Source organism: Kogia breviceps, chromosome 14, assembly GCF_026419965.1.
Source record: "Kogia breviceps isolate mKogBre1 chromosome 14, mKogBre1 haplotype 1, whole genome shotgun sequence".
NCBI lineage: Eukaryota > Metazoa > Chordata > Mammalia > Artiodactyla > Physeteridae > Kogia > Kogia breviceps.
The window spans coordinates 49,924,435-49,951,233 of record NC_081323.1 but is presented as its reverse complement, the minus strand read 5'-3'; the positions used below and the strand labels follow the sequence as shown (position 1 = coordinate 49,951,233).

The 26,799-nt window shown below is 54.6% G+C and overlaps 2 protein-coding genes and 1 long non-coding RNA gene across 26 annotated transcripts in view; 1 reads left to right on the top strand and 2 right to left on the bottom strand.

Moving 5' to 3' along the window:
- The window catches only part of ADAM33 (ADAM metallopeptidase domain 33), a 16,018-nt gene extending 12,757 nt beyond the window's left edge, over positions 1-3,261 (bottom strand). For 16 of the 17 annotated variants that reach the window (XR_010836654.1, XR_010836655.1, XR_010836656.1 and 13 more), the window contains exons 1-2: positions 2,449-2,629; positions 90-169 (exon numbers count right to left, since the gene is read on the bottom strand). Coding sequence is in view for 6 of the 17 variants with exons in the window: in XM_067014085.1 (XP_066870186.1) it covers positions 90-169; positions 2,449-2,548 (180 nt within the window). In the remaining 11 variants the exon portion in view is untranslated. Of the gene's footprint in view, positions 1-89; positions 170-2,448; positions 2,630-2,966 lie in introns of those variants that run through there. The other variant, XR_010836662.1, reaches the window with a different exon arrangement.
- LOC136792613 (uncharacterized) lies at positions 1,035-16,228 on the top strand. The gene is made up of 3 exons (XR_010836665.1): positions 1,035-1,210; positions 14,305-14,467; positions 15,938-16,228. It is a non-coding gene; the product is annotated as an uncharacterized lncRNA (long non-coding RNA).
- Positions 7,937-26,799, bottom strand: SIGLEC1 (sialic acid binding Ig like lectin 1). 8 transcript variants are annotated; one of them, XM_067014078.1, is made up of 22 exons: positions 26,656-26,776; positions 25,994-26,353; positions 25,429-25,725; positions 23,604-23,870; positions 23,040-23,294; positions 21,473-21,772; positions 20,597-20,854; positions 19,233-19,568; positions 18,702-18,956; positions 18,150-18,452; positions 16,847-17,107; positions 16,375-16,686; positions 15,318-15,572; positions 14,745-15,014; positions 14,406-14,657; positions 13,784-14,086; positions 12,888-13,148; positions 11,808-12,110; positions 11,445-11,547; positions 11,022-11,094; positions 10,217-10,370; positions 10,029-10,097 (listed from the first exon to the last, which is right to left on the bottom strand). In XM_067014078.1, exons 1-21 carry the CDS (start codon positions 26,702-26,704, stop codon positions 10,260-10,262), a joined length of 5,184 nt encoding a protein of 1,727 aa, XP_066870179.1. In that variant the 5' UTR covers positions 26,705-26,776; the 3' UTR covers positions 10,029-10,097; positions 10,217-10,259. The 8 variants fall into 8 exon arrangements, with proteins under 8 accessions (XP_066870183.1, XP_066870178.1, XP_066870180.1 ...); XM_067014082.1 differs by having other exon boundaries at positions 7,937-10,370; positions 25,994-26,271; positions 26,656-26,799; XM_067014077.1 differs by having other exon boundaries at positions 7,937-10,370.

The following is a 26,799-nucleotide window of genomic DNA, read 5'->3' as shown; positions in this document are numbered from 1 at the left end:
AGCGAAACTGCCACACTGATATTTGGGGAGGGGCAAAGGGGCTGAGAGACCCTGGGCCTCTGCAGAGTAAGGGGTGACCCGGCACTGACCGGCTGCTCCAGGGTGACCATGTGTCGGGGTCGTCCATCCAGAACCCAGTGCAGGATGACTGGCTCTCCAGGGGTGCTTCCTGGGGAGAGGACAGAGCACAGGGTGAGGGGAACCTGAGGGACATAGGGAAATTGGAGACAACAGAGGGATAGAGTTAGAGGATGTCAGCAGGCAGGAACAGGAGACTCCATCTTCAATACTCAAAAGTTTAGCCTGGAGAAGGGTGGCCACCCATGGGGCATCCTTGGAACTAAGGAGCCACCAGGGAGGTGGCAGAAGAGAGACGGAGGAGCCTGGGAAGAACTGCTCAGCTGGGCACTTGGGAGACCTACTGACCTTGGGAGGGGGGAATTGGGGTCAAAAATCACAAGGAAGAGACCAAGGCCCCCAGTACAGAGGGGAAAGGAAATGGGAGGCAGTTTCGGGTATTTTTAGACCTGGCAGCAGATGCTTTTAGGATGAGAGGCCTGTGAAGACAGGACGCCTGTGTCTCCCCCACCATCTGAGAAAAACAACAGCCAGATGTTGCCCAAACTCCCTCTGTGGGCTTCATGCTGGGGGCAGGGCTTCCAGGGACACTGGCCCAGAAGCCCCCTCCTCGTGTCTTCAAGTGTGGGGGTGTTTGTTTGGGAGACAGAGCCTGAGTGCTCCCAGGACGGGAGTGCTCCCAGGATGGGAATGCTTAAGGGGGGCTCCAGGAGGAATACCAGAGCGAAGCATTACTCAGAAAGCGCCTGGATCGCTCCCCTGGAATGCTCCCAGCCCCAGCCCCCACCTACCCCGCCAAGTGGGCCCTGGAAATTGTCACCACATCCGCCCTGCAGGAATCAGACCTCAGGCTGTCCAGAGCCTACAGGCAGCCTTCCCTCGGTCCCTGGGGAAGCCCAGCTCCCAGAACTGACAGCTCCCCAACCCCCGCCCAGCCCCTGGCCCCAGTCCTGACCAGGCTGAGATGGCTGCCTATGGAAGTGGCTCAACTCCTGCCAGGCCACACCGACTCCTTTCTCCTTCTCCATCTCCTCCTCCAGACCCCATCATAAAAGACCTGAAATAGCAGCTGCTCCAGGAAGTCCCCTTCTCCCAAGAAGCCCTCCTCGACTGGATCAGCAGTTTCCATCAGGTAGATGGGGGTGGGGGTGGGGAGGTGCAGGGCCTTGGAATTGAGGCTGAAGGGCCAGTGTAGGGAGGGGTCTGAGTTCCGGGGAGGGGGGCGGTGTGGGGGAAGTCTCAGGCCAGAGAGGACTTAACTCTGTGTGGAGCACCAGGTCCACCTGGCCCTGGGCTTCCCAGGGTGGAGAGGGGAAGGTGTCCCTGTGTGCGTGTGTGAGTGTGGGTTCTCCTCCTGGCCCTGTGCACACACGCTGGTCATTGGCACCTTGACGGGGGCAAGGAGGCAGAGATGGAGCTGTGGTGACTAGGTGGATGGGAGTGGAAACTGAGGAGCCAGTGTGGTGTTGGGGAGCATAGAGTCCCTCTCCATTCCTCCCAGGGGTCCCTTCATCCTCCCCTGACCCCAGGCTGAAGAGGAGGGAGCAGTGGAATGCCTGGGGACCATCCCCAGAGGCATGAGGGCTGTCGTCTCTACCCCTCCACGCCCCAGAACAGAGCAGGACCCTATCCCTGTTGCCACCTGCCCCCCCCAACCCTTCACCCCTGCACAGTGCTCTGGAACCCACTGTCCCCAGGCTGCCCAACCCTTCCTGCCCGCCTTGTCAGGCACTCCGCCAGTCCTCCCACCCTTTGGGAGAGGTTTTCATCAGCCCCATCTCACAGAGTTTGTAGAGGTCAAACTGAGAAGAGACAGAGCTGCAGTCTTCCCCCAGGGCCCTGCTAAACAGACACCATCTGTTTGAAGCCGTTTCTATCTAACCAAACAAGGCAACAATATACACACTGCCCCAAGGCCCTGGGATGAGGGAGTGAACATGGAATGATGCATGAGTGTGGAGGCAACAGCTAGTCCCTTAGTGTGAGGGTGCAAGAGGGACTCCAGGGCACCGGTGGTCTGGGGCTTCCTGGAGGATGGAGGCCTGCTGAACCCTAGGAGATGAAGGTACAGCAACCTTCATACTGGTGGATGGGGCCACAGCAGAGAATCCAGAGGGGTTTGGGGGTGCTGAGCGGCTGCTTGAAGGGAAGGGGCCCTGCCACTCTGCTTTGCTATTGGCACAGGGTATCTGGGCACAGTGTGCAAGTCTGGGCCCTGAGGCCAGCACAACTGCAGTTGAGAGTCCCTGGGCAATTTCCACAGAGACTCTCCCAAACCCTCCCCATGCCTTGTCCTCCTGGCCCGCGCGATCCCCGGGGATTTCCGACCCTCCATCCCCGACAGCGACCTCGCGGCTCACTCCCACTCACCTTGAAACGCCTCAGCCCCGCACACCGGCCACGGTAGCCTCAGTAGCAGCAGCAGCCCCAACGCCGGCGACCCTCGAGCTCTCTGATACCCCGGGCACATAGCTGTGAGCGCCTAGCTTCTGAGCTGCGGCTCCCAGCTCTCGGCTCCGCCCCGGCTGGATCGCGGCGGACCCACGCCCTCTGCAGCCGGCCCGCCGCCTCCCGACCCTCCCGCACCCCGCTCCTGGCCCGCAACTCCCTCCTCGCGCGACCCCGCACGGAGCCCCGCCTGCCTGCGCCACCATCTCAGCCCATCAGTCCTGACCCCGGCCGGCGTGTGCCCTCAGGGAGCCGGGACCACCCTCCCGCGTCTAGGGGCTGGAGCTCGGCGGGGCGGGAGACCCTCCCGAGCGAACCCACCGCATAGTTCTCACAGGGCCCCCTATTCGTGGGGGTGGGAAGTGGAGATGGGGCGGGGACCCTCGGGAAGGGCCTTTGAGGACCAGAGCGGGGAGGCGGGGACAGTGCTAGGGGACCACCTGTTGCTGCTCCGGTTTGCCCAGGAAACGCCCCCCTCCATGGTCTCCTGGATCGGACCTTTGTCGTCGCCTTGACACCAGTCACGCCCAGAGTCGCCCGGGTGAGAGACTGGCGGGCCCTAGGATAAGGGAGGCTCGGGCGACCGCGACAGACAGTTGCGGCTACGGCCCCAAGCTAGTCTCTGTTCCGCGGTGGCCGCCAGCGCCTGCTCCCGAGGTTCGCGGGTCGGCCGGGAGGACGAGCGGAGGCTGCGGTCCTGCGGGCTCCCTACCCGGCAAAGGCGAGGCGGTGGAACAGGCGGGCGGGAGGAGAGGGGGGCAACCCTTTGTCCCTGGTGGTGGCCGGAGGTGGGGGTGGGGCGAGGAATGGCACAAAGCCATAGACTCCCACACGTGCGGGAGCCTTTTGGCTTTTGTTTCTTGTTTTAAAAAGTTTGTGTGGGTTTCCCTGGTGGCGCAGTGGTTGAGAGTCCGCCTGCCGATGCAGGGGACACGGGTTCGGGCCCTTGTCCGGGAAGATCCCACATACCGCGGAACAACTGGGCTGCGGTGAGCCATGGCCACTGGGCTGGGCCTGCGCGTCCAGAGGCCACAACAGTGAGAGGCCTGCATACCGCAAAAAAAAAAAAAAAAAAAAAAAAAAAAAAAATGTTTGTGTACTGAGTAGTAAATTCGGATAGCGAATAGCAAGTATTCCGATGGCGAGGGATGTTAAATTTAAGCAAATCTATTTGTTTATGAGAATTCAAAATGCGCCAGTTCAGTTAGTAAGAGTTGCAGTGGGGAAGGTAACCTAAGTTGGCCTGATTCAAACATCAAAAAGTATGGTGAGGGCTTCCCTGGTGGAGCAGTCGTTGAGAGCCTGCCTGCCGATGCAGGGGACACGGGTTCCTGCCCCGGTCCGGGAAGATCCCACATGCCGCGGAGCGGCTGGGCCTGTGAGCCATGGCCGCTGAGCCTGCATGTCCAGAGCCTGTGCTCCGCAACAGGAGAGGCCACAACAGTGAGAGGCCCGCGTACCGCAAAAAAACAAAAACAAACAAACAAACAAAAAAAGTATGGTGAGAGGTATAGGGAACATCCCATCCTCTCAGACCACGCCCCTCCAACAGGAAGCTATTATAAGCTTTTAGATTAGTTTATGCATGTCCACGACAATACAAACACTTTTTTTCCTCTTTTTAACCTTTTTCTGTTCCTTGATTTTTTTCACTTAATACCCTTGGAGATCCTATCAGTGGTCTCCTTAACGCACTATTCTTTTTCTTTCTTGTTTTGGCCTTGCCATGCAGTGAATGGGATCTTAGTTCCCCTGACCAGGGATTGAACCTGTGCCCCCTGCACTGGAAGTGCAGAGTCTTAACAACTGGACCACCAGGGAAGTCCACATTAACACTATTATTATTTTTTTAAATATTTATTTATTTTTATTTATTTGGTTGCGCCGGGTCTTAGTTGCAGCAGGTGGGTTCCTTAGTTGTGGCATGCAAACTCCCATTTGCAGCATGTGTGTGGGATCTAGTTCCCTGACCAAGGATCGAACCTGGGCCCCTGCATTGGGAGCACAGAGTCTTATCCACTGTGCCACCAGGGAAGTCCCAACACTATTCTTATGATTATTACTATTATTCTACTATGATTACTTTGGATTTTAAAATTATAATAAAATGCACTTACTTTAAGTGTACAGTTAAATGAGTTTTGATAAATTTATACATCTATGTAATCACCACCACAATCTAGATAGAACCTTTCCATCACCCCCAAATAGTTCCCCTGTGCTGCTTCCAGTCAATCTCTCCCACTCCTAACCCCAGGCAACCACTGATATACTTTCTGTCTATAGATAAGATTTGCCTGTTCTAGAACTTCATGCAAGTAGAATCATAAAAAATGTACTCTTTTGTGTCTGGTTTCCTTCCCTCTTTGTTTTTGAGATTCATTTGCATTGTTTCATGTAGCAGTAATTTGCTGTTTTGTAGTGCTGAGTATGTTCCATGGTAAGGGGGAAGCACAGTTTCTCTATTCTCCAGCTAGGCATTTGGGTTCTTTTCCAGTTTGGGCTCTACTAAATATGGCTGCTACAAATTGCTGTGTAAATCTGTATGAACATGTTTTCATTTCTCATCTGTAAATACCTAGAGGTAGAATTGCAAGGTCATAGAGTAAAGGGCATGTTTAATTTTTTAAAGAAACTATTTTCCAAAGTGTCTGTACCATTTTACATTCCCACTAGCAATGTGTCAGAGTTCTCCATATCCTCACCAACATTTTAGTGTTGTCAACCTTTTATTTTAATTAATTTTATTTATTTGCTTATTTATTTGGCTGCATTGGGTCTTTGTTGCTGCACACAGGCTTTCTCTAGTTGCGGCGAGCGGGGGCTACTCTTCGTTTCGCTGCAGTGCGTGGGCTTCTCGTTGCGGTGGCTTCTCTTGTTGCGGAGCACGAGCTCTAGACGCACAGGCTTCAGTAGTTGTGGCGCACGGGCTCAGTAGTTGTGGCTCGCAGGCTCTATAGCGCAGGCCCAGTAGTTGTGGCGCACTGGCTTAGTTGCTCCGCAGCACGTGGGATCTTCCCAGACCAGGGATTGAACCTGTATCCCCTGCACTGGCAGGCGGATTCTCAACTACTGCACCACCAGGGAAGTCCCCAACCTTTTAAATTTTAGCCATTCTAATGGGTATGCAGCATTCTCATCATTTTTAATAGTTGAATGCTATCATTTATTCATAGTCTCCTCTTGGGCATATAAATGGTTTCCAGTCCCTTTGCTATTACAAACAATGCTGTAATATGTAGTTATATATACAAATTCATCTGTGAGATGATATCCTACAAGCATGATTGCTGGGTCAAAGGATATGTGTGTGTGTGATTTGGATAGATAGAGTTAAATTGCCCTCTGATTTGTGCCAGTTCACAGTTGTACCAGCGATATCTGGAGTGCTCATTTTCCCACAACCTTACCAACACAGTTATCAAAACGTAATATTTGCTAGTCTGAAAGTGAAAGTGCAGTCTCCATTTGCATTTTGTCTTATGAGTGAGGTTGAATATTTTTTCAGACATTTAAGAGCCGTTTATATTTCTTTTTCCCTGAATTGCCTGTTCATATCCGCAGTTCATTTTTCTATTGGGTCTTTCTCTTAACAACTTGAAGGAACTCCATATATAAGGGAGATGAACCCTTTGTCTGGAGTATGAGTTGCAAATATTTTCCTCAGTTTGTGAGATGTATCCAGCCTGTGGTGTGTGGCTTCAGCTCAGTTATACTCATTGCTGAGTAACATTTGATTGTGTGACTATAACCACATTTTTCTTTCATTGACACCTCTGTTGATGGAGCTTTGAGTGGTTCTTAGTTTTGAGATGTTATAAAAAATGCTGCTGTGGGCATTCATATGCATGGGTCCTTAGCTTCCTCCCTTTGCCTGTCCTGCTTCCTCCACCCCTTTGCTGGTCTCCCCCTGGGAACACATTTTTAATAGGTCACTAGCACATGAAACCTTGTAATGGGGAATGAGACCTAGTACAGACATAGATGGCTTTGGTCATGCTGGGTGCTCCACTGTAGACAGGCTGGAGAGGCATCAACCCCTCCCCCTGTGGATAAGGACTTGTATCTTCCTAATTTGCCCTCTCTCAGGATCCACATTCTCTTTTGGAATCTCTGGTTGTGCTCCTGGTTCAAGATGAAAGAGCCTGGGCCTCTCTGTCCACCCTTACTCTTCCCCACATCCTCCCTGAATGGGAAAAGAGAGGGGCTCTTTTTGCCCTGGGGGCTGACAGCAGCAGAGGCCACCCCTCCAGGACAGAATTCCTGATATTCCTGCTGGATGACCAGGAGGCAGAGAGTAAGGCATCCTGTCACACTCTTGGTCCATTTTGCTATCTCTTTTCTCATCCGAAGAGGCTTTGGGGAGGAGTAGGAGTGAACAGAGAGACCAGCCTTCTGTCTTGAAACAGGAGCTCAACTGGAGATTCCAAAAGAGAATGTGGATCCTGAGAGAGGGCAAATTAGGAAGATACAAGTGCCAACCATGGTAAAGGAAACAGTCCTGAAGAGGCAGAAGAGAGAGGCAGCTAAGAAAGCTCCAGAGGTCACAGGGGCAGGACAACACCAATGTGCACCCTGGCCCAGAGGTGGCCCAAGTCCCATGACCTGGGGGCCAGGGAAGCAGAGCAACCTCCAGGGCAGCCAGACTCTGAAGGCAGAGAGGAGGCTTCAGCACACTGGCTAACTCCTACTTACACTGCAGACCATGGCCTTGGTGTCTTCTTGTCCAGAGGCCCTCCTTGACTCGAATCTGGCCACTGTCCCCTGCACTATCCTTCTCACTGCACCACATCTCACACAGAAATGCACTTACCCATTGCCTTGTCTCTCGCCTCCAGACCTTAAGTTCTGTAGGCTCTGGGACTATGTTCACTGCCTGGCACAAGACCTGGCACACAGTCAGTGCTAATAAAATGAGGGGGATGTAGCTTAAAAGCCATAGAGGGACTGGAGTCCTTGCAAAGTGGATGCCTCCCAAACTCAGATAAGCTGTGTCCAAGCATGTAAGAGGAATTTTTTGCTAAAATCTCAGAGCAACTGTTTGTTTACATTCAGAGGTTGCAGAGGAGGGGCTGAGGTCATTGGACCAAAATTGAAGAAGATGGGTCCTAGAAGTGCCACTCATCAGCTTGGTGTTCGTGACCAATGACACGGTGGGAAAGATGATTTATCAGATGGTGTGTTAGTGTCACTCTCCAGAGGGGCATCTGGAAGTGTCCTGGGAAGAAAGCCAGTGAGAGTTAAGCCTTCGAAGTGTTTGTGTAATGGGCGACACCCACCATCTGTAAACAGGACTCATTCTGAAGAATGACCCAGAAAAGTGTGACTATAAACATTCTGGTACAAGTCTCACAGTGGATATAAGCCCTTAATCCTTTTGAGCAAATACCCAGGGGTAGAATTTCAGGGTCATAGGACAAGGGTATTTTAGCTTTAATAGATAATGTCAAACAGTTTTCCAAAGTCGTCATACATTCTGTATGGTTCCCACATAAAGTTCAAAAACAGACAAATCAAACCTATGGTGTTAGAAGTCAGGATACTATTTACCTTTGGGGTCTTGAGACTGGGGAGAGGGGCACAAGGGAGACTCTGGGGGCTGGTAATGGTCTGTGTCTTGACCTGGGTGCTGGTTACATGGGTATATTCACTTTGTAAAAAAATCATTGAACTGTACACTTAAAATGTGTGCACTTTCCTGTATGTGTGCTACCCTTGAATTAAAAGTTTAATTAAAAGGCTTGAGGAGCCTCAGACCACTGGGGGTGGACAAAACTAACCCCTCTGAGAACCCTCCAATCCCAGGTGGACCTACATCCCCTTGGAGGTGCACAGAAGCAGATGAAGACTCCAAGTCAAATGTTCCCAAATCCTTCAGTAGCCATCCCTTCTGTGGCTACCCGTGGTCCTCCCATCACCCTCTCTTCCTTAGACAGTTGCAAAACATCCGGCTGCATCTAGCTTGCTCTCTCCTTGTCCCATCTCTGGTTTTAGCCCACAGTTCCCACCCTCCCACTTGAGAGCAATGTAGTAAAACCAGTGCTTACTAAATGCTTACCTACTACATGCCAAGCACAGTGCTGGTCATGTGTGCAGCAGAGGTGAGCAGTGCCCAGAGCCTCACGGAGAAGGAAGGGGCACGAATTGCTCGAGCATAAGGTAGTTTGTGGTAAAGGTCATATAATTTGCACCCACTGCCACCTCCAGTAGATGGTGTCCCAGAATAAACCCCACTCACATTCGAATCCTCTGTGTTCCAGTCCAGCAGTTTGGCTTGCAACAAAGAGACTCATTCTGGTTATGTCACAGGATGGACATTTAGTGGGAGGACATGCCTGACAGGCTCCCAGGAAGAGCCTGGCAATCAGGCACTAATAAGTATAGGACCTGGGACCGGAAGGGTCCAGCCATGGCTACATGAATCTTACCTGGCCTCCAATTTTTTCCCAACCTGTTAGCTCCTATGCCAACTCCCCACTTCTCTTCACATTTCTCAACTCAAATTCCAGAGTGGTGGGCTCTTTGCTTCTCCCACCATCTGCCACCTGGATACCAGGGGAGTCACTAGCCCACTTGAGAACTGCTTCCCCTCAGGCACTGACTTCCCTAGGGGCATGTTCTTCTTTCTTAGTGACCCTTGTTTGTCTTAGCCCCTGGTGCACAAGCTTCCAGGAAGAGGATGTGAGCTCATTTGATCATAGACAGGAAGGCACTTGGAGCAGAAACAAGGATGCTGATACCATGTCTGCTCCCCATTCTCTGGGGGTGGGGGAGTGGGAATGGGGGCACCTCTTCTTCCAGAAGCCAGATCTGACACAAGATGCCTGTTCAGGCAACCAAGATGTCTGTTCAGGCAACCCAAATGCCTGGGGTTCCCTCTCCCTAGGGACCACGAAACCTTGATTTCCTGTCTTAATGTGTGAAAGAGACTACCTCCTCCAGGAAGTCCATGACCAGAATAGACAAGGACGCACCCTGGCCTTCAGTAGATGGGCGCTGAGACAGAACGTGGCCTGCTGGCAGCATTCCCATCAACATCAAAATCTCAGGGATGAGTCGATAGTTGGCAGTCCTTTGAATATATAATAAAAAAACTACATTTCCCAGAATCCCTTGCAGCTTGGCATGGCCATATGACTAAATTCCAGCCAATGGGAAGTGAGTGGAAATTACCTGCGCAACTTCTGGGTTGTAGCCACAATGAGAATGGGCATGCCTTTAACTTCCAGTCTTCCCTCTTCTTGCTGGAGGAAGTGTGAATGCAATGGCAACATTGTGAACTTCACAATCAGAGGCAACATTTTAGGGATGGAGAAAAACAAAATAGAAGGATCCAGAGCTCCAACATCTTAAACCACCATAACTACCCAGACTAGTATGGGAGAGAAAAATCAAATTCTCTCATATTGAAGTTACTGTATTTGGTCTTGTTCGAGTAGCCTAGCTTATATTCTAGCTAGTACAGAGTGTCTTGACCAGCCTGTGATGATGTAGAAAGCTCTTCCTCTATCCTAATCCATCTCAAATGTCCAGGGTAAGCTTGGAGGAGAAAGATGTGAAGAGGCAATGCACTGGAATATCAATGGAGAGATGAGATCCAGAGAAAAGAGAAAGAGAAATGGACATGGTCAATTCATTTCTCTTCAGAGTCCCCCAGGGTCAACACCCTTCCTTGTAGATTGATGTTCACCTCCACCTCTCACCACCCATATTTCTTGGAGTTTGGAGCCAGGTCATAGAAAGTCAGGTGCCACAGAGCTGTTTTCATGGAGGCAGGCAGCCGGACCCAACGCTGCCTTGTTCACAGGGCCCGAGTCATCACAGATTCCGGTAACCTCCTCCCTCTGAAGGCAGGAAATGCTACAGGTCAGCTCAGGGGCAGAGCACAGGACAAGGTCACAAATGTGGCTGCATCAGGATTAATGAGCTTCCCACAGAGAAAACTAGTCACTGGAGGACTCTGGGAGTAGTCATCACCTGACCTCTAACTCTGGAGAGCAGTCCCTCAGGTCCCCAGCCTTGGTTAGGGGTCCCATGGGGATTGGTGAGAGTGTGCATGACTGGAAATGTGGCTGGGAGCCCTGGCCCACCAAATGGATTATCTGAAGAAGGGGACACATCACAGGGGAGGAGAAACAGACTTTCACCCCTGCCCAGGTGATGGGCAGAATCAGGAGTGGGGAGGAGAGACCCTAAAACCCAGATGGGGTCCTGTGTTACAAGATGTGTCCTGGAAGTAGAGGTGATGCTGCTCAGTTCAGAATGTCTGCTCCACTCATTCAGGCAGCCACGCAGCAAGCACGTGACTGCTCTGTCCCAGTCAGGATATGGCTCCCCCTGTCTTCTCAGGGGGCACTGGGTCACTGTGCTCTCTCCCTAGTCTCTGCCTAGCCCCAGACACCATCCTATAAATGAGAGTAATCTCTCGGTGCCAGCCCCGCAGTGCGGGTTAGCCGAGCATTGTGTCTGCATGTGCCCACATGGTGAACGAATACCTGTGTGGTTTCCTTCTGAGAAGCCATCTCCACCGAATTTTCACACACTCTCCGCTTATGAAAATGCCTCCTTCTGCAAGAGTAAAAGTGGACTGAGAGAGCCTCTCCCCTCCCCCATCTGTCCCCATTCCCTTCCCCCACCCTATAAGCTTCACCCCAGACTGCTCACTACACAGAGCACTGGGGAGATTTGTGAGAGTAGGCTACTTTCTTCCACCCCAGCCCTTTCTTCAGCAGTGAAAGGACAGAGATAAGAAAAGAAGAAAACTATAGAAAGATAGATTTACAGACGATTCTAGAAGGGCTTCCCAAATTTGGAGCAAAGAGAGGGACAGGCTAGGAAGTATGGAGCTTGTGAATTTGGTGCGAGGGACATGGGGGAAGGATGAGGTAACTCTGTCCACCTTCTAGCTCCAGACCCACCTCCAGGCGTAGCAGGCCCCCAGGCCCAACAGTAGGAAGAGGAGGCCCGCCAGCAGTCCCAGGACCCAGAGTAGCTGCTGGAACAGATGCAGGCGGTGCAGGGCTGGAACACAGGGGTGGGGCTTAGGGGTGGCTGTGGCGCCAGGCCTCCAATGCTCCCTCCTAAGGTGACTCCCCCAAGATGAAATCTAAGTTTCACTTTCTCTCAGAAGCATCCCCATGCAAAGGAGCTTCAAGAAATCAGTCTAGACTAGACAAGCTGATTGCAGCAGAAGTGATTCAGGAAAGACCTCAGAAGGAAGCCTTTGGACCTGAGAACTGGGCCTCTGCTCAGAGTGGCCCGGGAGATAGAGCCCCCCTCACCTCTGGTTCCAAAGTAGGTGGCAGCAGAGGCAGAGCCCAGGGCATTGGAGGCAGAGCACACATATTCCCCCTGGTCACCGGGCCTCAGCTCCTTGATGTCCACCCTCAAGGCGTTGGGGGTGACTGAGACGTGGATGTGTGGCTTGGCAGGAGCAATCTGGGGCTGGCTGGAGGCCACCAGCCGACTGCCAAGGTGGATGGTCAGGCTGGCTAGGGGCTCGCTGTCCACTCGGCAGTCCAGAATGCCCTGAACGCCACCCTCGGGCTCCACAAAAACTTTCATGGTGGGCGTCTTGGGAGGGTCTGTGGAAAGACAGGGAGTGTGGTGATTGCAGAAACAACCACAAATTCCTCCCCTCCCTGTACCCCATGCAAGGTGACTGCTGCTCCACCCATTAAGAGGGAGAGCCTGTTTCCTCACTCCTTAAATCTGTGACTCACTTTGAAGGCAGAAAAAGTAACATTGTGTGACTTCAGGGCTAGACCTCAAGGGGCCTTGCATCTTCTGCTCTCCTTGGAAAACAACCATGTGGGAAGCCCATGCCAGCCTGCTGGACACATGTGGCCCCGCCTATAGCCAGCCCCAATTGCCAGCCATGAGGGTGAAGCCATCCTAGACCATTTAGCCTCTGTTCAGCCACTGGGAAACTGCAGCCACATGAGGTAAGACTAGCAGAACTGCACAGCTGGGCCCAGCCCAAATTTCTGACCCACAGAATTGTGGGCAAATGAAAAATGGCTGTCGTTTTAAGCACTAGGTTTTGAGGTGGCTTATTACGCAGCAATAGCTTACTGATACGGTATGGGGCCCTGGTGAAGAATAAAATAGGGGGCCAATGTTGATGAGGGCCTACTGTGTACTATCTTGTGTACTCCTCACAAGGTGAGGAAACTGACATTTTACAGATAAGGAAGCCAAGGCAGGGATGCACAAGATCACACATCAGTCACTGGGAATCCTCTGACCCAGGACTCCATTCCTGTGAAGTCCTTGCTTTTTGCAGACAGAAGAGGAGGAAGACCTGAAGTGGGTGTGTGAGATGTGGGGAGACTGGGGCAGGGGGAGGATGTCACACTTACAGAGCACCCGGAGCATGACTGGAGCAGAAGTGGTGGCCCCAGTGGGGAGCTCAGCCCGGCAGTGGTACATCCCAGCTTGGGTGAGGGCCACATGAGTGAAGGCGAGGGTGGGCACAGGCTCTGTGTGTAGTTGCTGGCCATTCCAGAACCAAGCAAAGGTAGAGTTCCCCGTGGGCCCAGCACCACCAGGGAGGCGACAACTCAGGTTCAGCGCTGTGCCCTCAGGCACATCCAGCCCTGGCTCAGCCACCACATGCACACCTGCAGCACCAGAGGTGGTTAGGGATCTGTAGGCCTGTAGGAGCCGGAGTCTCTGGGTTGGCCTCTGTGCATGATGGGAAGGCCTGATCTGACTTGGGATCTGGATCCCCAAAGGTGGGACGGTGTCTCCCCATCAGACTGAGAACAGGGCTATCTCTCCTCCTTGCCCCGGGGACTTCCGGGGCAAAGCTCTGCCTCCCTCTCTCATCAATTCAAGCTTTTTGATGGATGAGGCTGTGTCTTGCCCTCAGGTTGGACTCCCCAAGGTGGGGCTGCACCTTGTCCCTCAAACTGAGCTTCCTGAGGGTAAGGTTATGTCTGTCTTCCCATCCCTGGTTTCCCCAGGACAGGTCAGTGCTCCCACCCGCAGTCTGGGCCCTGTAAGGGCAAGGTTATGTCTCCCCTGCACCCAAGCTGCCCTTGGGCATTGCCATACCTCCACGCCCCTCCCCCTCCGTAGGGAGCTCTCCAAGGGCCAGGCTGTTTCTCCCCCTCAGGCTGGGCAGCGCCCTCCAGGGGGAGCTGTTCCTCCCCACCAGGTCAGGCCAGCCAGCCCCCTCTTGTGGGAGCTCCACCCCTCACATGGACTTAGACCCCACAGCACCGGTGCCCCTCCTGCGCCCTGGCCAGCTCACCTTCTGCCTGCAGCTGCCCCGTGGTGCTGACTGAGCCCAACAAGTTGCGAGCCGTGCAGACGTAGGTGTCCTTGTCACCTGAGGGCACATCTTGCACCCGCAGCCGCAGGGCGTTGCGGGCCACCTGGACGTGGCCCGTTCCCACTGCTAAGCCGTGGACCCCTTGGCTGGTGGCCAGCACCTTGCCATCGCGGGACAGGGCCAGCTCAGCAGGTGGCTCACTGTCCACAGTGCACTGTACCACGGCCATGGGGCTGGCTCTTGAGTCCCAGAAGGAGGACAGGACAGCGTCCCGAGGGGCATCTGCATTGTGGGGCAGGGCAGAGTTGAGGGCTTTGCTTGGAAACCCTGTGTTATCCATTGCCCACCTGCCTGGCATTGGTGAGGCTGAAACCTCTGGGAAAATGGTCACTTCTGGGAAGTGACAGCTTCTCAGGAGTCCTGTGGGCAGATTCCTCCAGACAGGGTTCACAGGACCTTAAGGAATCTTCCCTCATCACCTATGTCTTTCTTTCCCCAAGTGTCCGTTCCCAGGTTCCCTGCAGTCCTATGCCCACCCACACCAGGGCCCAGAAGCACCCTCCACCCACCCTGGGCACCCCAGCCAAGGAGACTTGCTCACAGAGGACATGCAGCGCTGTGGGCCGGGAGCTGCGTGTGCCCTGGGCATCCTGGACCTGGCAGGTATAGGCGCCCGCGTGAGCCCGTGTAGCCACCGGGAACGAGAGCGAGGCAGCTGACCCCTCCTGCAGCCAACGACTGTTGTGGTACCAGGCATAGTGGGTGGGTGGGCGGGCAGCAGGGTCTTCACAAGTCACTGTGACGGGGGCTCCCTCGGGCACAGTGGCCGATGGAGCCAGGGTCACCTGCACACCTGTACCAAGAAGACATGGTCAGCTCGGCTGGCCAGACACCATAACTGATCCCACCCCTGGTGGGCCTGGTTAGGGCCCTGCCTCACCCTCTAGCCGCAGCTCCAGGGACATGTTGGCCTGACCCAGAGGACTGCGGGCCAAGCAGCTGTAGAGACCCTCGTCACTGGGCCCGGGCTCCCACAGCTCCAGCCTCAGGGTGTTGGGAACAGAGGCTGTGGTCGAGGACACCAGGAGACGGCCAGCGTGGCTAAGGGCCAGCTGGGCAGGTGGGCGGCTGTCCACTGTGCACAGCACCAGGGCCAGCCGCCCGCCGCGGCTCTCCAGGAGATAGGTCAGGCGCATGCGGCGGGGTGCATCTACGGAGGCACGAAGGCATAGAAGGAGTTCAGGGACCACAGTGGTGAGGAGGCCAGTTTGCAGGTGGCATTCTAACCAGGAGGGCCTTGGCTCCCCACCCCCAAGGGCCTCCACTTGCCCAATCTGGGGCACTGCTTCTCTGCCCCAATGACCCCAAACTCTAAAGCTCCTTGTCCAGTACTCCATCAGCCAGCTCGGTACTGAGTTCCTGGGGTGGATGCCTGTGAGGCTCTGGCCATGCCCTGATCCCTGCAAGTTGTTGTCATTCCTCCCAGCTCCACCCTGCATCCAGCCACACTCACAGAGGACGTCCAGGGTGACGGGTCTGGAGAGGTGGAGTGTCTGGCCAGGGGTCAACACGCCACAGCGGTAGGAAGCAGCATCCATGACCGTGACGTTGGGCAGGGGAATGGAGTGGACAGCACCTGGGCGCTGCTGCCCATCTTGGTACCATGTATAGGTGAGCTGGGCCACGTGGGTGGCCCATACAAGGCAGGTCAGGTTCACCAGCTGCCCCTCCTGTACGGTGGCTTTGGGCCACACCTGCACACTCACAGCTGGGGAGAGAAGGAGGGCGTAGGGAGACCAGGGAATACCGAAGGCTGTGTAAAGCAAGCCACCTGTCTACATGAGGGTGGGAAGCCCCTCGGCCTCTGGGAGGCACAAGGGACCCACCTGTAAGTGGGGCTCAGAGATGGAGCTTAGGAAATGGCTCATCATCTGTCAGGTGGTCCCAAGCAGAGTTCTCCCTGCAGCGCCCTGAGCCCTACAGGCCTCACCTGCCCTGCTGTGGTTTCTCCTTGAGTGCCCCCTTTCTGATTAGTTTTATCCACTGGGCATTCATGTAAAATTCTGTTTTTAAGAAAGGTTTTCAGGGAGTTCCCTGGTGGTGCAGTGGTTAAGAATCTGCCTGCCGATGCAGGGAACACAGTTTGGAGCCCTGGTCCAGGAAGATCCCACATGCTGCGGAGCCCGTGCACGACAACTACTGAAGCCCATGTGCCTAGAGCCCGTGCTCTGCAACAAGAGAAGCCACCGCAATGAGAAGCCCACACCCTGCAACAAAACGAAGAGTAGCCCCTGCTCGCCGCAACAAGAGAAAGCCCATGCGCAGTCAATGAAGGCCACGCAGACAAAAATAAATAAATAAATAATAAAATTTTAAAAATAAATAAATAAAAATAAAAAGGTTTTCCATGAAAACCAGGACTGGAGACTGCTGCCCTTAAGAAGGGTGGGAATGCAGACTGTCCTATGTTTAACCCTACTGCCTTTGCCCCAGGCTTCCAGAACCCTCTCCAACCTCCTCTCCTCTTAAAGGAGCCACCCCCCAACACACACTCACACCCCTACACTGACCCTGGGCATCAAAGGTGGCTGAGGCCGAGGCCTGGCCCAGGGCGTTGGTGGCCTCGCAGGTGTAAACGCCCTCATCCTCCAGCACTGCATTGTGGATCTCCAGACGCAGCATGTTGGGGGCCACAGCCACCTGTAGGCGGGGAGAGCTGCCTGCAAGCTCCCCGACACCTTGTAGGGTAGAGGCCACGAGGAGGCGCCCGTGGAGCAGTCGTAGCTGGGCTGGAGGGTCGCTGTTCACACGGCACAGGAGGAGGCCCAGTCGCCCAGGGCCTGTGTCCATTAGGGGGGTGAGTGTGGCCTGGCGAGGGGCATCTACACAAAGTAGGCAGTGGTCAGGGTCCAGCCAGGTGGTCCCTCATCTAGGACTCTCTCGGAGGCAGAGCCCAGGACCAGGGGCTCGGCATCTCCTTCCCCAGTCATGCCCTTGGCTCCCTCATCCCCCAGGAAACACAAACGAGATGAAAGTGCTTACAGGACACGTGGAGGCTGACGGGGACAGCCAAGTTCGTGGTGGCTGAACCTGGAGCCTGGGCTTGGCAATGGTAGGCCCCAGCTTGGCTCAAAGTTATGGCTGCAAAATGGACTGTGGCTGAGGTGGACTCCTGGAGGGGCTGGCCATCCCGATACCAGCGGTATGAGGTCCCCTCCAGGACCCCTGTGGGTACCTGGCAGCTCAGGACCACAGCCTGGCCCTCTCGGAGCTCAGGTGATGGTGACACCCGGACCCAGGCTCCTGCAGGGAGAAACCAAGAGCAGGTGAGGGCCCTCCGCCATACCCTCCCACATTCTGGGACTGCATGTGTGTCCACATGAGGACTGCAAGACCCCAAGTCCGTGTCCCGGAGCCACAGCTCCCCCATCAGACCACTACTGAGGACCCCACTGCAGTTCCATGCCTCTTCCTCTCCTGCACCTGACTGCCCTGCCCTGGTTCTGACCTAGCATTCACTGCCCACCACCTTGAGTTATGGTTTTGCTTTGTCAATCGTATTTCACCTACCAGAGGGTGAGCCTCCCCTGGGCCCTCAGCTTGTGTGACCTGTAACTCCAGTGCCAGGCACAGCACCTGCACATGTTAGCTCTTGACAAATGTTGGTTTGACCCCATAAAGCACTGAAATGGTAGGGATTTAGGTCATGCCAAGCGCCATTGTCCTTATCATGAGCTGGCCTCAGCATGGGTGACCAAGTGCTTGAAAGGGGAAGTTAGCAGCTGTGTAATCTTGAGTTATTTTCAGCTCTCTCCAGCCAACTCTGCACCCAACCTCCAAGTCATGACAGCCCAGGAACTGGGGACCGGGCAAAGAGCTGTCCCTACTGCCCCCTGGGTCTGAGGCAGGAGGAGACCAGGGTTGGGGGAGTAAAAAGGAGGGACAGCCGGAGGGATGATTGAGAGCCCAGACTATGCCAGGGACCAGCATTGAATGTGCCAGGGACTAGTCACGTGACCAAGAGCAAGCCCCTAAAAATCTGACCTTCAATTTCTCAAAAACTGATGTTTTTCATTGTGGGAGAAAAAAATGTGTTTTTCTTTGGCCTTTGCAGCATTATTGATATTAACTTTCCTTTTTTCTGGTTTATTCACTTAGGGAGGATTATTACAGAAGAATATAGATAGATAAATGAAGAATATGAATATATTCATATGTGTGTATATGCATATATATGTATATATACTCACATTTGTATATTATATATTATACATCTATACATAAATATGCAGAGTGGCCCCCAGGGCACTTGGGTCCACTACAGCTTCAGAGGACTGACACTCACCTCGGACCTGGAAGAAGAGGGAAGTGTTGGCTGATCCCAGGACATTGGTGGCCTCGCAGCGGTAGCTGCCAGAGTCCGCCAGGCTCAAGTCTTGGACCTCTAGCTGCAGGGAGTTGGCCATGGCTTTGGCCTGGAGGCGGCCACGGGATGAGAGCCGAGGCTCCGGGCTGGTGGCCAGGAGGTGCTCCCCATGGAACAGAGACAGCTGGGCAAGAGGGCGACTGTCCACAGTACAGATGAACACAGCCGTGTGGCCCTGGTCCACATCCAGGAGAGCTGACAGCTTTGGAGGATCTGGAGGATCTGCAGGGACAGTAGGGAGCTCAGGCCACCCCCAGCACAGCTCATCACCTTTCACCTGCCACACTCTGTTACACACACACACACACACACACACACACACACACACACACACACACACGCAGTTCAGTCCCGCACTTGCCCATGCCCGAGCCAAGTTCTCACCTCCCCAAACCCAACCTCAGCCCTGTTTCCCCCATACCACCCCTTCCACCCTCCAAGGGCCCAAACCTGCCCTTGCCCATTACCCACAGAGCACACTCAGGACCACAGGGGTGGAGAGCTGGGCACCAGCCTCGGTGAGGATGCGGCAGGCATACAGGGCAGCATCCCTTCTGGTCACGGGCAGCAGCGTCAGGGTCTCCAGGGGGCCCTGGGCCCACAGTGCCCCATCCCGGAACCAGGAGAAGTTGGCAGGGCCACTGGCTTCCCGGCCCACCCTGCAAGTCAGATTGGCTCCAGTGCCCTCCTGCAGCGTGTGCGATGGTGTGATGACCAGGACAGTGGCTGGAGAATAGGCAGCACAGGCCTACTGAGACAGGCCTCACCTTGACGGCTTCCCCCCAGACCACGGGGCCAGTGGTCCAGCTTCCCTGCCTGGAGGGGGTGCGAAGGAGGCCCTCTGGGGCGCCCATGGGGTGTGGGGAGGAAAGCAAGCTCCCAGTGCTGTGACCAAAGGTGGCTTCGCCCAATAGACCCTCTCCAGATCTGGGGGTAGCAAAGGAATGGGGTCCCAAGTACCAGCCCCTGACCCTGAGCGACCCTTTCCCTGACCCGCCTCACCCTGGGCGTTGAAGGTCGCCGAGGCAGAGGCATTGCCCAGGAGACTGCTGGCCTCGCACAGGTACATGCCCTCGTCCTCCAGCACCGGGTCTTGGATCTCTACACGCAGCAGGTTGGGAGCTCTGGTGACTTTTGTGCGTTGGGAACAGCCCTCACAGGTGCTACAGCTGCCCCCGGATGGCAGGGAAGAGGCCATGACACAGTCCCTGTGGAGCAGCCGCAGCTGGGCCGGGGGGTCACTGTCCACACGGCACAAGAGGAGGCCTCGCCGTCCAGCCCCGGCTCCTGCTGTATCAGGGTCCAGCCGGGCGGTAAACATGGGCTGGCGTGGGGCATCTGTAGGGAGAGGAGCAGGGACACTATCCCACAGCCTCTGCCAGGGGCCCGCAGGTCCACTAAAGGCTGGCTAGGCTCCCAGGACACACCGAGCAAAGGCATGTACCCAGAGCTGCCGCTAACAGCTGTGCAGGCTGTGCACGACACAAGGACAAACAGACAAGGGTGGGAGGACCTCAGCCCATGCCCCTTGTGCTAAGCTATGCCCTAGCGCTGGACTGCATCTTCCCAGAAGAAGGAGTGCCATTTTCTAGCTTGGACAGAGGTACCATATGGGCAAGCAGCCACCTTGCATAACCTCCAGGTGCTCCTGAGCAGGCCCCTACCTAGCAATCCCTGGGTGCCTTGCTCTCTGCTTCCACTCTGCACCCCATTCCTTCCCCCAAGATCCTTCCTGCCTCTTATCTCTGATCTATAGGTCAGCTCCTGTGAGAATAGATAATGCCTCAAATGCCCTCTTCCTAGAAGTTTCTGAAGACTGGGGCCAAAGTCCCCATGTGATCTCACCCTGAACACTAGAAAACCCCCCAGAGGCACCTGCTCTTCCTGACATTCCCCGGACATGACTCCTGCACATGTCAGGGAAGGTGTTCTGGAAGCTAAGTATGTCCTGAACGTTGGTCAGCCCCTCAAAAGCATCCACCCTTGACAGGACGCAGTCCCTGTGCAGAGAGGCTCTGCCTTCATGTCTGCACCTGTGAGGGCACAGCCTATGGGGTGTGTGCACATATATGAGGACAGTGTCCCAGGGCCCAGCTCTGGAGGACAAAGTTTGGACATGGTGTCCATAATGGGTCTGAGGCTAGAGGCAGAGCCCTAATGGAACTGGGGCTGGGAAATGAGATTCCCCAGCCTCGGTCTCAAAATTTCAGTCCTGGGTTTCGAGGTCTGCGATGTCCAGGCTCGTGGCCACCTTCCTCATCTAGACCCCAGGGCAGGACAGGGCCAGGAGAGCCTGGAGTGGCTGATGGACTCCAATGGGCTGATCCTCCTCACAGCAGCCAGCAGCTGGTGGGAAGGCTACTCACAGAGGATGGTGAGGACAGCAGGTGAGGAGGGCCCGCTGGTGCTATGGCCATCCTGGGCCCAACAGTGGTATGAGCCGGCGTCAGTGCTAGAGGCAGCAGGGAGCAGGAGGCTGCTGCTGGGCCCCTTGAGAAGGAGGGCCCCGTTCCGGTACCAGGAGAAGCGTAAGTCAGGTGTTGGGCTTAGGCTGCTCCTACAGCTCAGTGTCACGGCCTGCCCTTCTGCCACCTCTGCTGCCGGGCTGATGAGGAGGCGGGCTGCTAGCAGGAAAGGGAGAGAGGAAGGCTCGGCTCCCCTGCACGCCTGTGGCTTCACGCCACCCACTGCAGGAAGCGCCCCTGCCTTCCCCTCTCCCAACTCAATTGTAGGGAGCTCTGGGCATCATGGCATCAGCAACTCAGCTCTTATTGGTAGTAGCTGGCTGAAGCATGGTTGGGAAGGATTCTGAGCCAGATCCCAGGTTTATGTCCGAAACCTGGCTTGATGAATTAGCTATGTCTGCCTCAGAAGGAGGGAAGGGCAACACATGCACCAAGACCCAACGTCTCTATTTGGCTTCTGCATCTGACTCCTAGCACGGAGTCTGCCCCAAATGTTCAATAAATAAAAAACAAATGAATGCGCACCAAAGAACCCTCCAAGCTCAGAGTCAGAATGGGTACAAAAGGAATAACTCAATCTGCCATGTTTCCCTTTTTGCCTTGACTTCTAGGAACATCCGAGGCTGGGATGACTGTATACCTCATATCTTTGATGTGATTTTTTTCTAGCCAGCTAGTTCAGGCCCTCAGTTGACCCCTGTGGGCTCCCAGGAAGAAGGTGCCAGAGAAGGCCTCCTCCTCAGACTCCTTCCACTAGCCTCACTGGGGCCATCTTACCATTGGCATGGAAGTCCAGAGCAGAGGACGCATTCCCAAGGGAGTTGGTGGCTGAGCATGTGTACTCCCCACTGTCAGTTGGCCCCAGGTCTCGAATCTCCAGGCGCAGGGAGTTGGGGGCAGAGGAGACACTGAAGCGTGGGCTGTGGTCACCCTCCCCGGAAGTGGACGCCAGGATGAGGCCCCCATGTGACAACACCAGAGTAGCCATGGGCTCGCTGACCACAGAGCACTGGAGGATGCCCACCAGCCCTGCCTGTGTCTCCAGGAAGGCAGTTAGGTCCGGGGCGAGGGGTGGGTCTGTGTGAAGATGAGAGGCAGGCCTGTTACCCTCAACAGGGGCATTCCTGGATCTCCCCTTATAGCCTATGACCCCTGCACCCACTTTGTCCCATAATGCCCTGGGAAAGGGGGGGGTCACCCCAGCAGCTCCTGAGTGTCTATCCCGGACTGGGAAAACCACTCTGTCATCCCAGTCAATCCTTGTGGCCACCCTGAGAGTGGGGATCCAGGGACCCCACTTTAAAGGTGGGAAAACTGGCTAAGAAACCTGGCAGTGGGCAGAATGCCCCAAATAATCAAAGTGAATACTCCCAGCAATGGGACAAACTGACCCCATGTGCCTCTTGATGTGAAACAGGGAGACAGACACAGAATCACATCCACGGTGTCCCTGCCCACATGCACTGGCTTGGTCTGCTCCATTCAGACCAACGCAAACTGAGAGCATCACAGAACAACTGGCCTGTGCTCGTCGGAGTTCAATGTCAAGGAAGACAAGGAAAGACTGAGGAGTTGTGCTAGAATTAAGGAGAATAAAGAGACTTGACAACTGAATGCAATGCAGGATCCTGGATTGAATCCTGGACCAGAAAAAAGTAGTTACCATAGAGGACATTATTGGGCCAACTGGTAAAATTTAAATATGGATTGTAGATTAGACAATGACCTTGTATCAATGTTAAGTTTCCTGACTACATACAATTGTTGTACTGTGATTATGCATGAGAGTGACCCTAGGAAATACATGCTGAGAAATTAAGGGGTAAAGGGGCATTATGCCTGCAACTTCAGGAATATAAATGGATGGATAGATAGATGATAGAATATGTGTGTATGTATACCTATAGAGTGCATATGTATGTATGCATGTAGATAGAGTGTATATGTAGAGAAAAATGTGTGCATGCATGCACACATATATGTGCATATATACATACATGTATATGTATGCATGTGTGAGTACATATATACACAAACACATATAATATATAGTTAGAGAGAGAGAGGGAGAAAATCAATTTTCCAAAAATATTAACAAATGTGGAACCTAGGTTAAAGGCATATGATAACTCTTTGTTTTCTTCTTGCAACTTTTTTAAAGTTTGAACTTATTTCAAAATAAAAAGTTTTTTTAAATAGGAGGAAACTGAAGCCCGGGGAGGTCAAAGCCTTGACCAGATGTGAGCTCAAGGGCACCTGGGCCCAGGACCCCAACCCTTCTGCAGGGGGCTCTACTCTTTAGCCTGGCTCCCAGGTCCAGTGCCCCACCCCCTCCACCACTTACGGCTGACCACCACGTTGACCGGGCCAGAGCGCTCACTGCCCTGGGCATTCTGCACCTCACAGAAGTAGAAGCCTGTATCAGCCCTGGTGGCTGAGCGCAGGTGGAGGATGCGGCTGTGAGTGTCCTCCATCAGGGCATGGTTCTTGTACCACCTGTAGTGCAGCTCGCTGGGTGCTTCTTTAGGTGTGTTGCAGGCCAGCGTCACTGTCTGGTTCTCCAGGATGGAGCCTGCTGGGCTCACCTGGACCTCAGCCACTGTTGGGGCAACATAGGGCACACTGGGGGATACCCAGCTGACTTCCAGGCCCAAACCCTCAGGGTTGCAGCCAATCAGCCTAAATCTCTGCCCATTCTACATCACACCCCTTCTGCAGAGGAGCCGCCTGGACTGGCCATGCATCTCTTTGCCCTGTTCACTGCCAGGGAGGTTTGTCATCTGTCTGACACAAGGCTGGGGCTCCTTACCGGCATCCCAGGAGGCACCTTGGCCTGGTTTCCCTCAGCTGCCATGGCCTGGACGCCTCCCTGCCCTCTGGTCAAGACCCAGGCTCACCCAGGACTCACTGAAGACGTGGAGGCTGACAGGGGGTGAGACCGAAGAGCCCACGCCATTCCCAGCTTCACAGGTGTAGACGCCAGCATCCGCCCAGGCTGCCTGGGGCAGCTGTAGTACACGATTCTGGTCTTTGAGGTGTGTCCCATCCTTGACCCACTGCACGGAACTGACCTGAGGGTAGCTGTTATTCACCTGGCAGGTGAGTGTGACCAGATCACCTGGAAGGATGTTTCGCCCCGAAGGGCTGAGGAGGATCTTCACACCCTTGGGGGCATCTGCAAGGCATGATGGGGGCTGTCGAATATGGTGCTCAGGGAAGGCAGGGGGCATTTTTCCTCTCCTCTTTCAACACTCTGCCTTAAAGAAGCCCACCCAGATAAATCACAAGTCCCATTAGTTCTCCCGTCCAGGGCAGGAACTGCCCCCCACCTTGTGAGGAGTCCTGATCCCTTCCTTCTCCACTGAGAGCCTGATGTGATGCTTGGCCTAGTGGCCAGCCTACGCTGCCCTCTACTGCTTTCTGCCTCGTGACGTGTCCATTACCTCTCTTCTATCTGAGAGTCATGGACACACTGCTTGCTTTAGTGGCTTATGGTAGCTGTTGGCAAGGGACCAACCACCTAATGGAGGGGCCAAAGGCAGAGTCAAATTCACTCAGAATGTTTACCTCATTTGTTGAGTTACAACAAAGAAATACAAATACAATACAAAGAAACTGCACTTCAGGGCTTCCCTGGTGGCGCAGTGGTTGAGAGTCCGCCTGCCGATGTAGGGGACACGGGTTCGTGCCCCGGTCTGGGAAGATCCCATGTGCCACGGAGCGGCTGGGCCCGTGAGCCATGGCCGCTGAGCCTGAGCGTCCGGAGCCTGTGCTCCGCAACGGGAGAGGCCACAACAGTGAGAGGCCCACGTACCGCAAAAAAAAAAAAAAAAAAAAAAAAGAAACTGCACTTCTTTAAATCTTGTTCCAAAGCCTCTCTCTATGGAACTATGCTAATAAAAGCTAATATTTTCAGGAGTTCCCTGGTGGACTAGTCGTTAGGATTCCGGGCTTTCACTGTTGTGGCCCAGGTTCAATCCCTGGTCAGAAACAGATCCGGCAAGCTGTGAGGTGCGGTCAAAAAAAAAAAAAAAAAAAAAGCTAATATTTTCAAGTGCTTAATCTATGTAAATATGAAAATAATAGAAGCTAATATTTTTGAGTGCTTAATAGGTACCAAGCACTCCTTTAATTTTCATAAAAATCCTGTGAGATAGAAAGAATTTACTATTATCTCCACTACACAGATGAGAAAACAGAGGCTCTGAGAGGCAAGTAACTTGCCCAAAGTTTGCTCATCTAGTTGATGGCGGAGCCAGCGGGCAGCCTGATGCCTGTGTACACAGCAGTTTTTCTAGAAGAGGCTACCCTGTTTTACTGTGATGGGAAGATGCATAACCAAGTGAAAACTTGGACTTTCTCCCACTGCCTCTTTGCCATGTCTGGGTGTTACCCTGGTCACGAGTATGAGTGGCCTTAGGCAGGAAAGGGGTAAACCCCTGCCTCCGTGGCAACCTCCAGGGCTGGGCTAAATCCCAGGGCCCCTGCTGCTCAACCCCCAGTTCTCTGGCTTTTTGTATCTCCTCTTCTCTGCCCAGCCCAGCTTCGGGGACTGGAGGCGGAAGAGAGCCTTTCAATGTGGCCCTTAGGGCTTAGTAGTCTCTCTCTACCTGCCCCACCCTGTGGGTCCGAGTGCAGCCTGGCTCTTTCTACAGGCTGGAGAAGGGACTGTTTCCATGGGGGAGCCACAGATGTGTGCTCAGCAAGGAGGGCGTGGCCCCCAGCGCACTCACACTGCACTTGGAGGTGAATCTCGCCCTGAGTCCTGTGGTTGGCCACCGAGAGCTGGCAGCGCAGGGTCCGGCCATGGTCCTCCCAGGACAGGGCCATGTGGAGGGTCTCCAGGTGGCTGATGCCCGTGGGCTCAAGCTTCTGGAGGTTGGAGGTGATGGAGCGGGTGGGGTCCTGGCCTTGCCACTGCAGAGTGACTGGCTCCTGCAGGCACGCGTAGGGAGTGGAGCAGTTGAAGTCCACCACCATGCCCTCGCGCAGCTCAGCTGGTGAGGCAATGGTGGGCACGCTGGGCTTCTCTGAGGAAAAAGACAGGAGGTTAGGGACTCCCCTTCACTGCATCTGAGACCTCCTGCCCTAGAAACTCCAGCCTTGGGCAGGGGGGTTTCAAGGGGAAGGAGGATGTGAGGGGTTCATTGGAGGTAATGCCAGGCGGCACAGGGCTGGGGCTGGAACTGCAGCCAAGATTGAGGCTGGGTTTGGATTTAGGACCAGGGTTGGGTCTGTGAGCCGGTGGGGCCAGGAGCAGTCTGGGAGTCCCTTCCAGGCTGCGACCCTTCTCCTCACCTGTCACGGTGACCACTGTGCCTGTGACATCTGACCAGCGGTTGCCTTCACTGATCTCAAAGCGGAAGTTGTAGGAGCCCGAGTCCTCGGGCTGCAGGTCCCTCAGCAGCAGGCTGCACAACTTGTGCTCAGCACGCCCCACCAGCAGGGCACGGCCTTGGAAACGGGCCTCCACCAGCTGGGGGTCCCCGGAATGGCTCACTACCTGCCGATTGCCCGAGTAGTCATAGTACCAGATGGTTGTGATGCCGTGGGGCACCTCCACGCTGTCAGGGAAGCTGAAGATGCAGGGGATGATGAGGCAGGAACCCCTTACGCCCTGCACAGCCTGGGGACTGGAGACACCCCATGAGGTCAGGCCTGAGTTGGGGGACAGGACAGGGAGGACCGTGATGCAGGCCTGGGGTCACTGCAGAGCCCCGTGCTCTGCCCCACCGAAGGTGCCGCAGATGTGCCCCCCAAGCCCTGCCTTGCCCCCAGCAATGCAGCCCCTCTGGGCACCCCAAAGAGGGTCACTGTTCCCTGTCACTGCCTTCCCATGCCCTCCTTCAACGTCAGGAGCTAAACCTGTGACCAGACACAGTCCAGTCTGCCCAGGACAACAGAGGGCTGGACTCACTGAGGCCAGCCCCTATGAGAAGGAAAAGGCCAGCAAAGCTTACCTGCTGGGATGGATGAGGCCAGGAGGAGGAGCTGGAGCGGGAAGTCCATAGCAGGTTCTCACGCTGGTTCTGGTGCCTAAGAGGGTGGTGTGCACTCTGCTGGCTGGGCACACAGAAGCCTCCTGGGGAACCTCAATCTCAGAG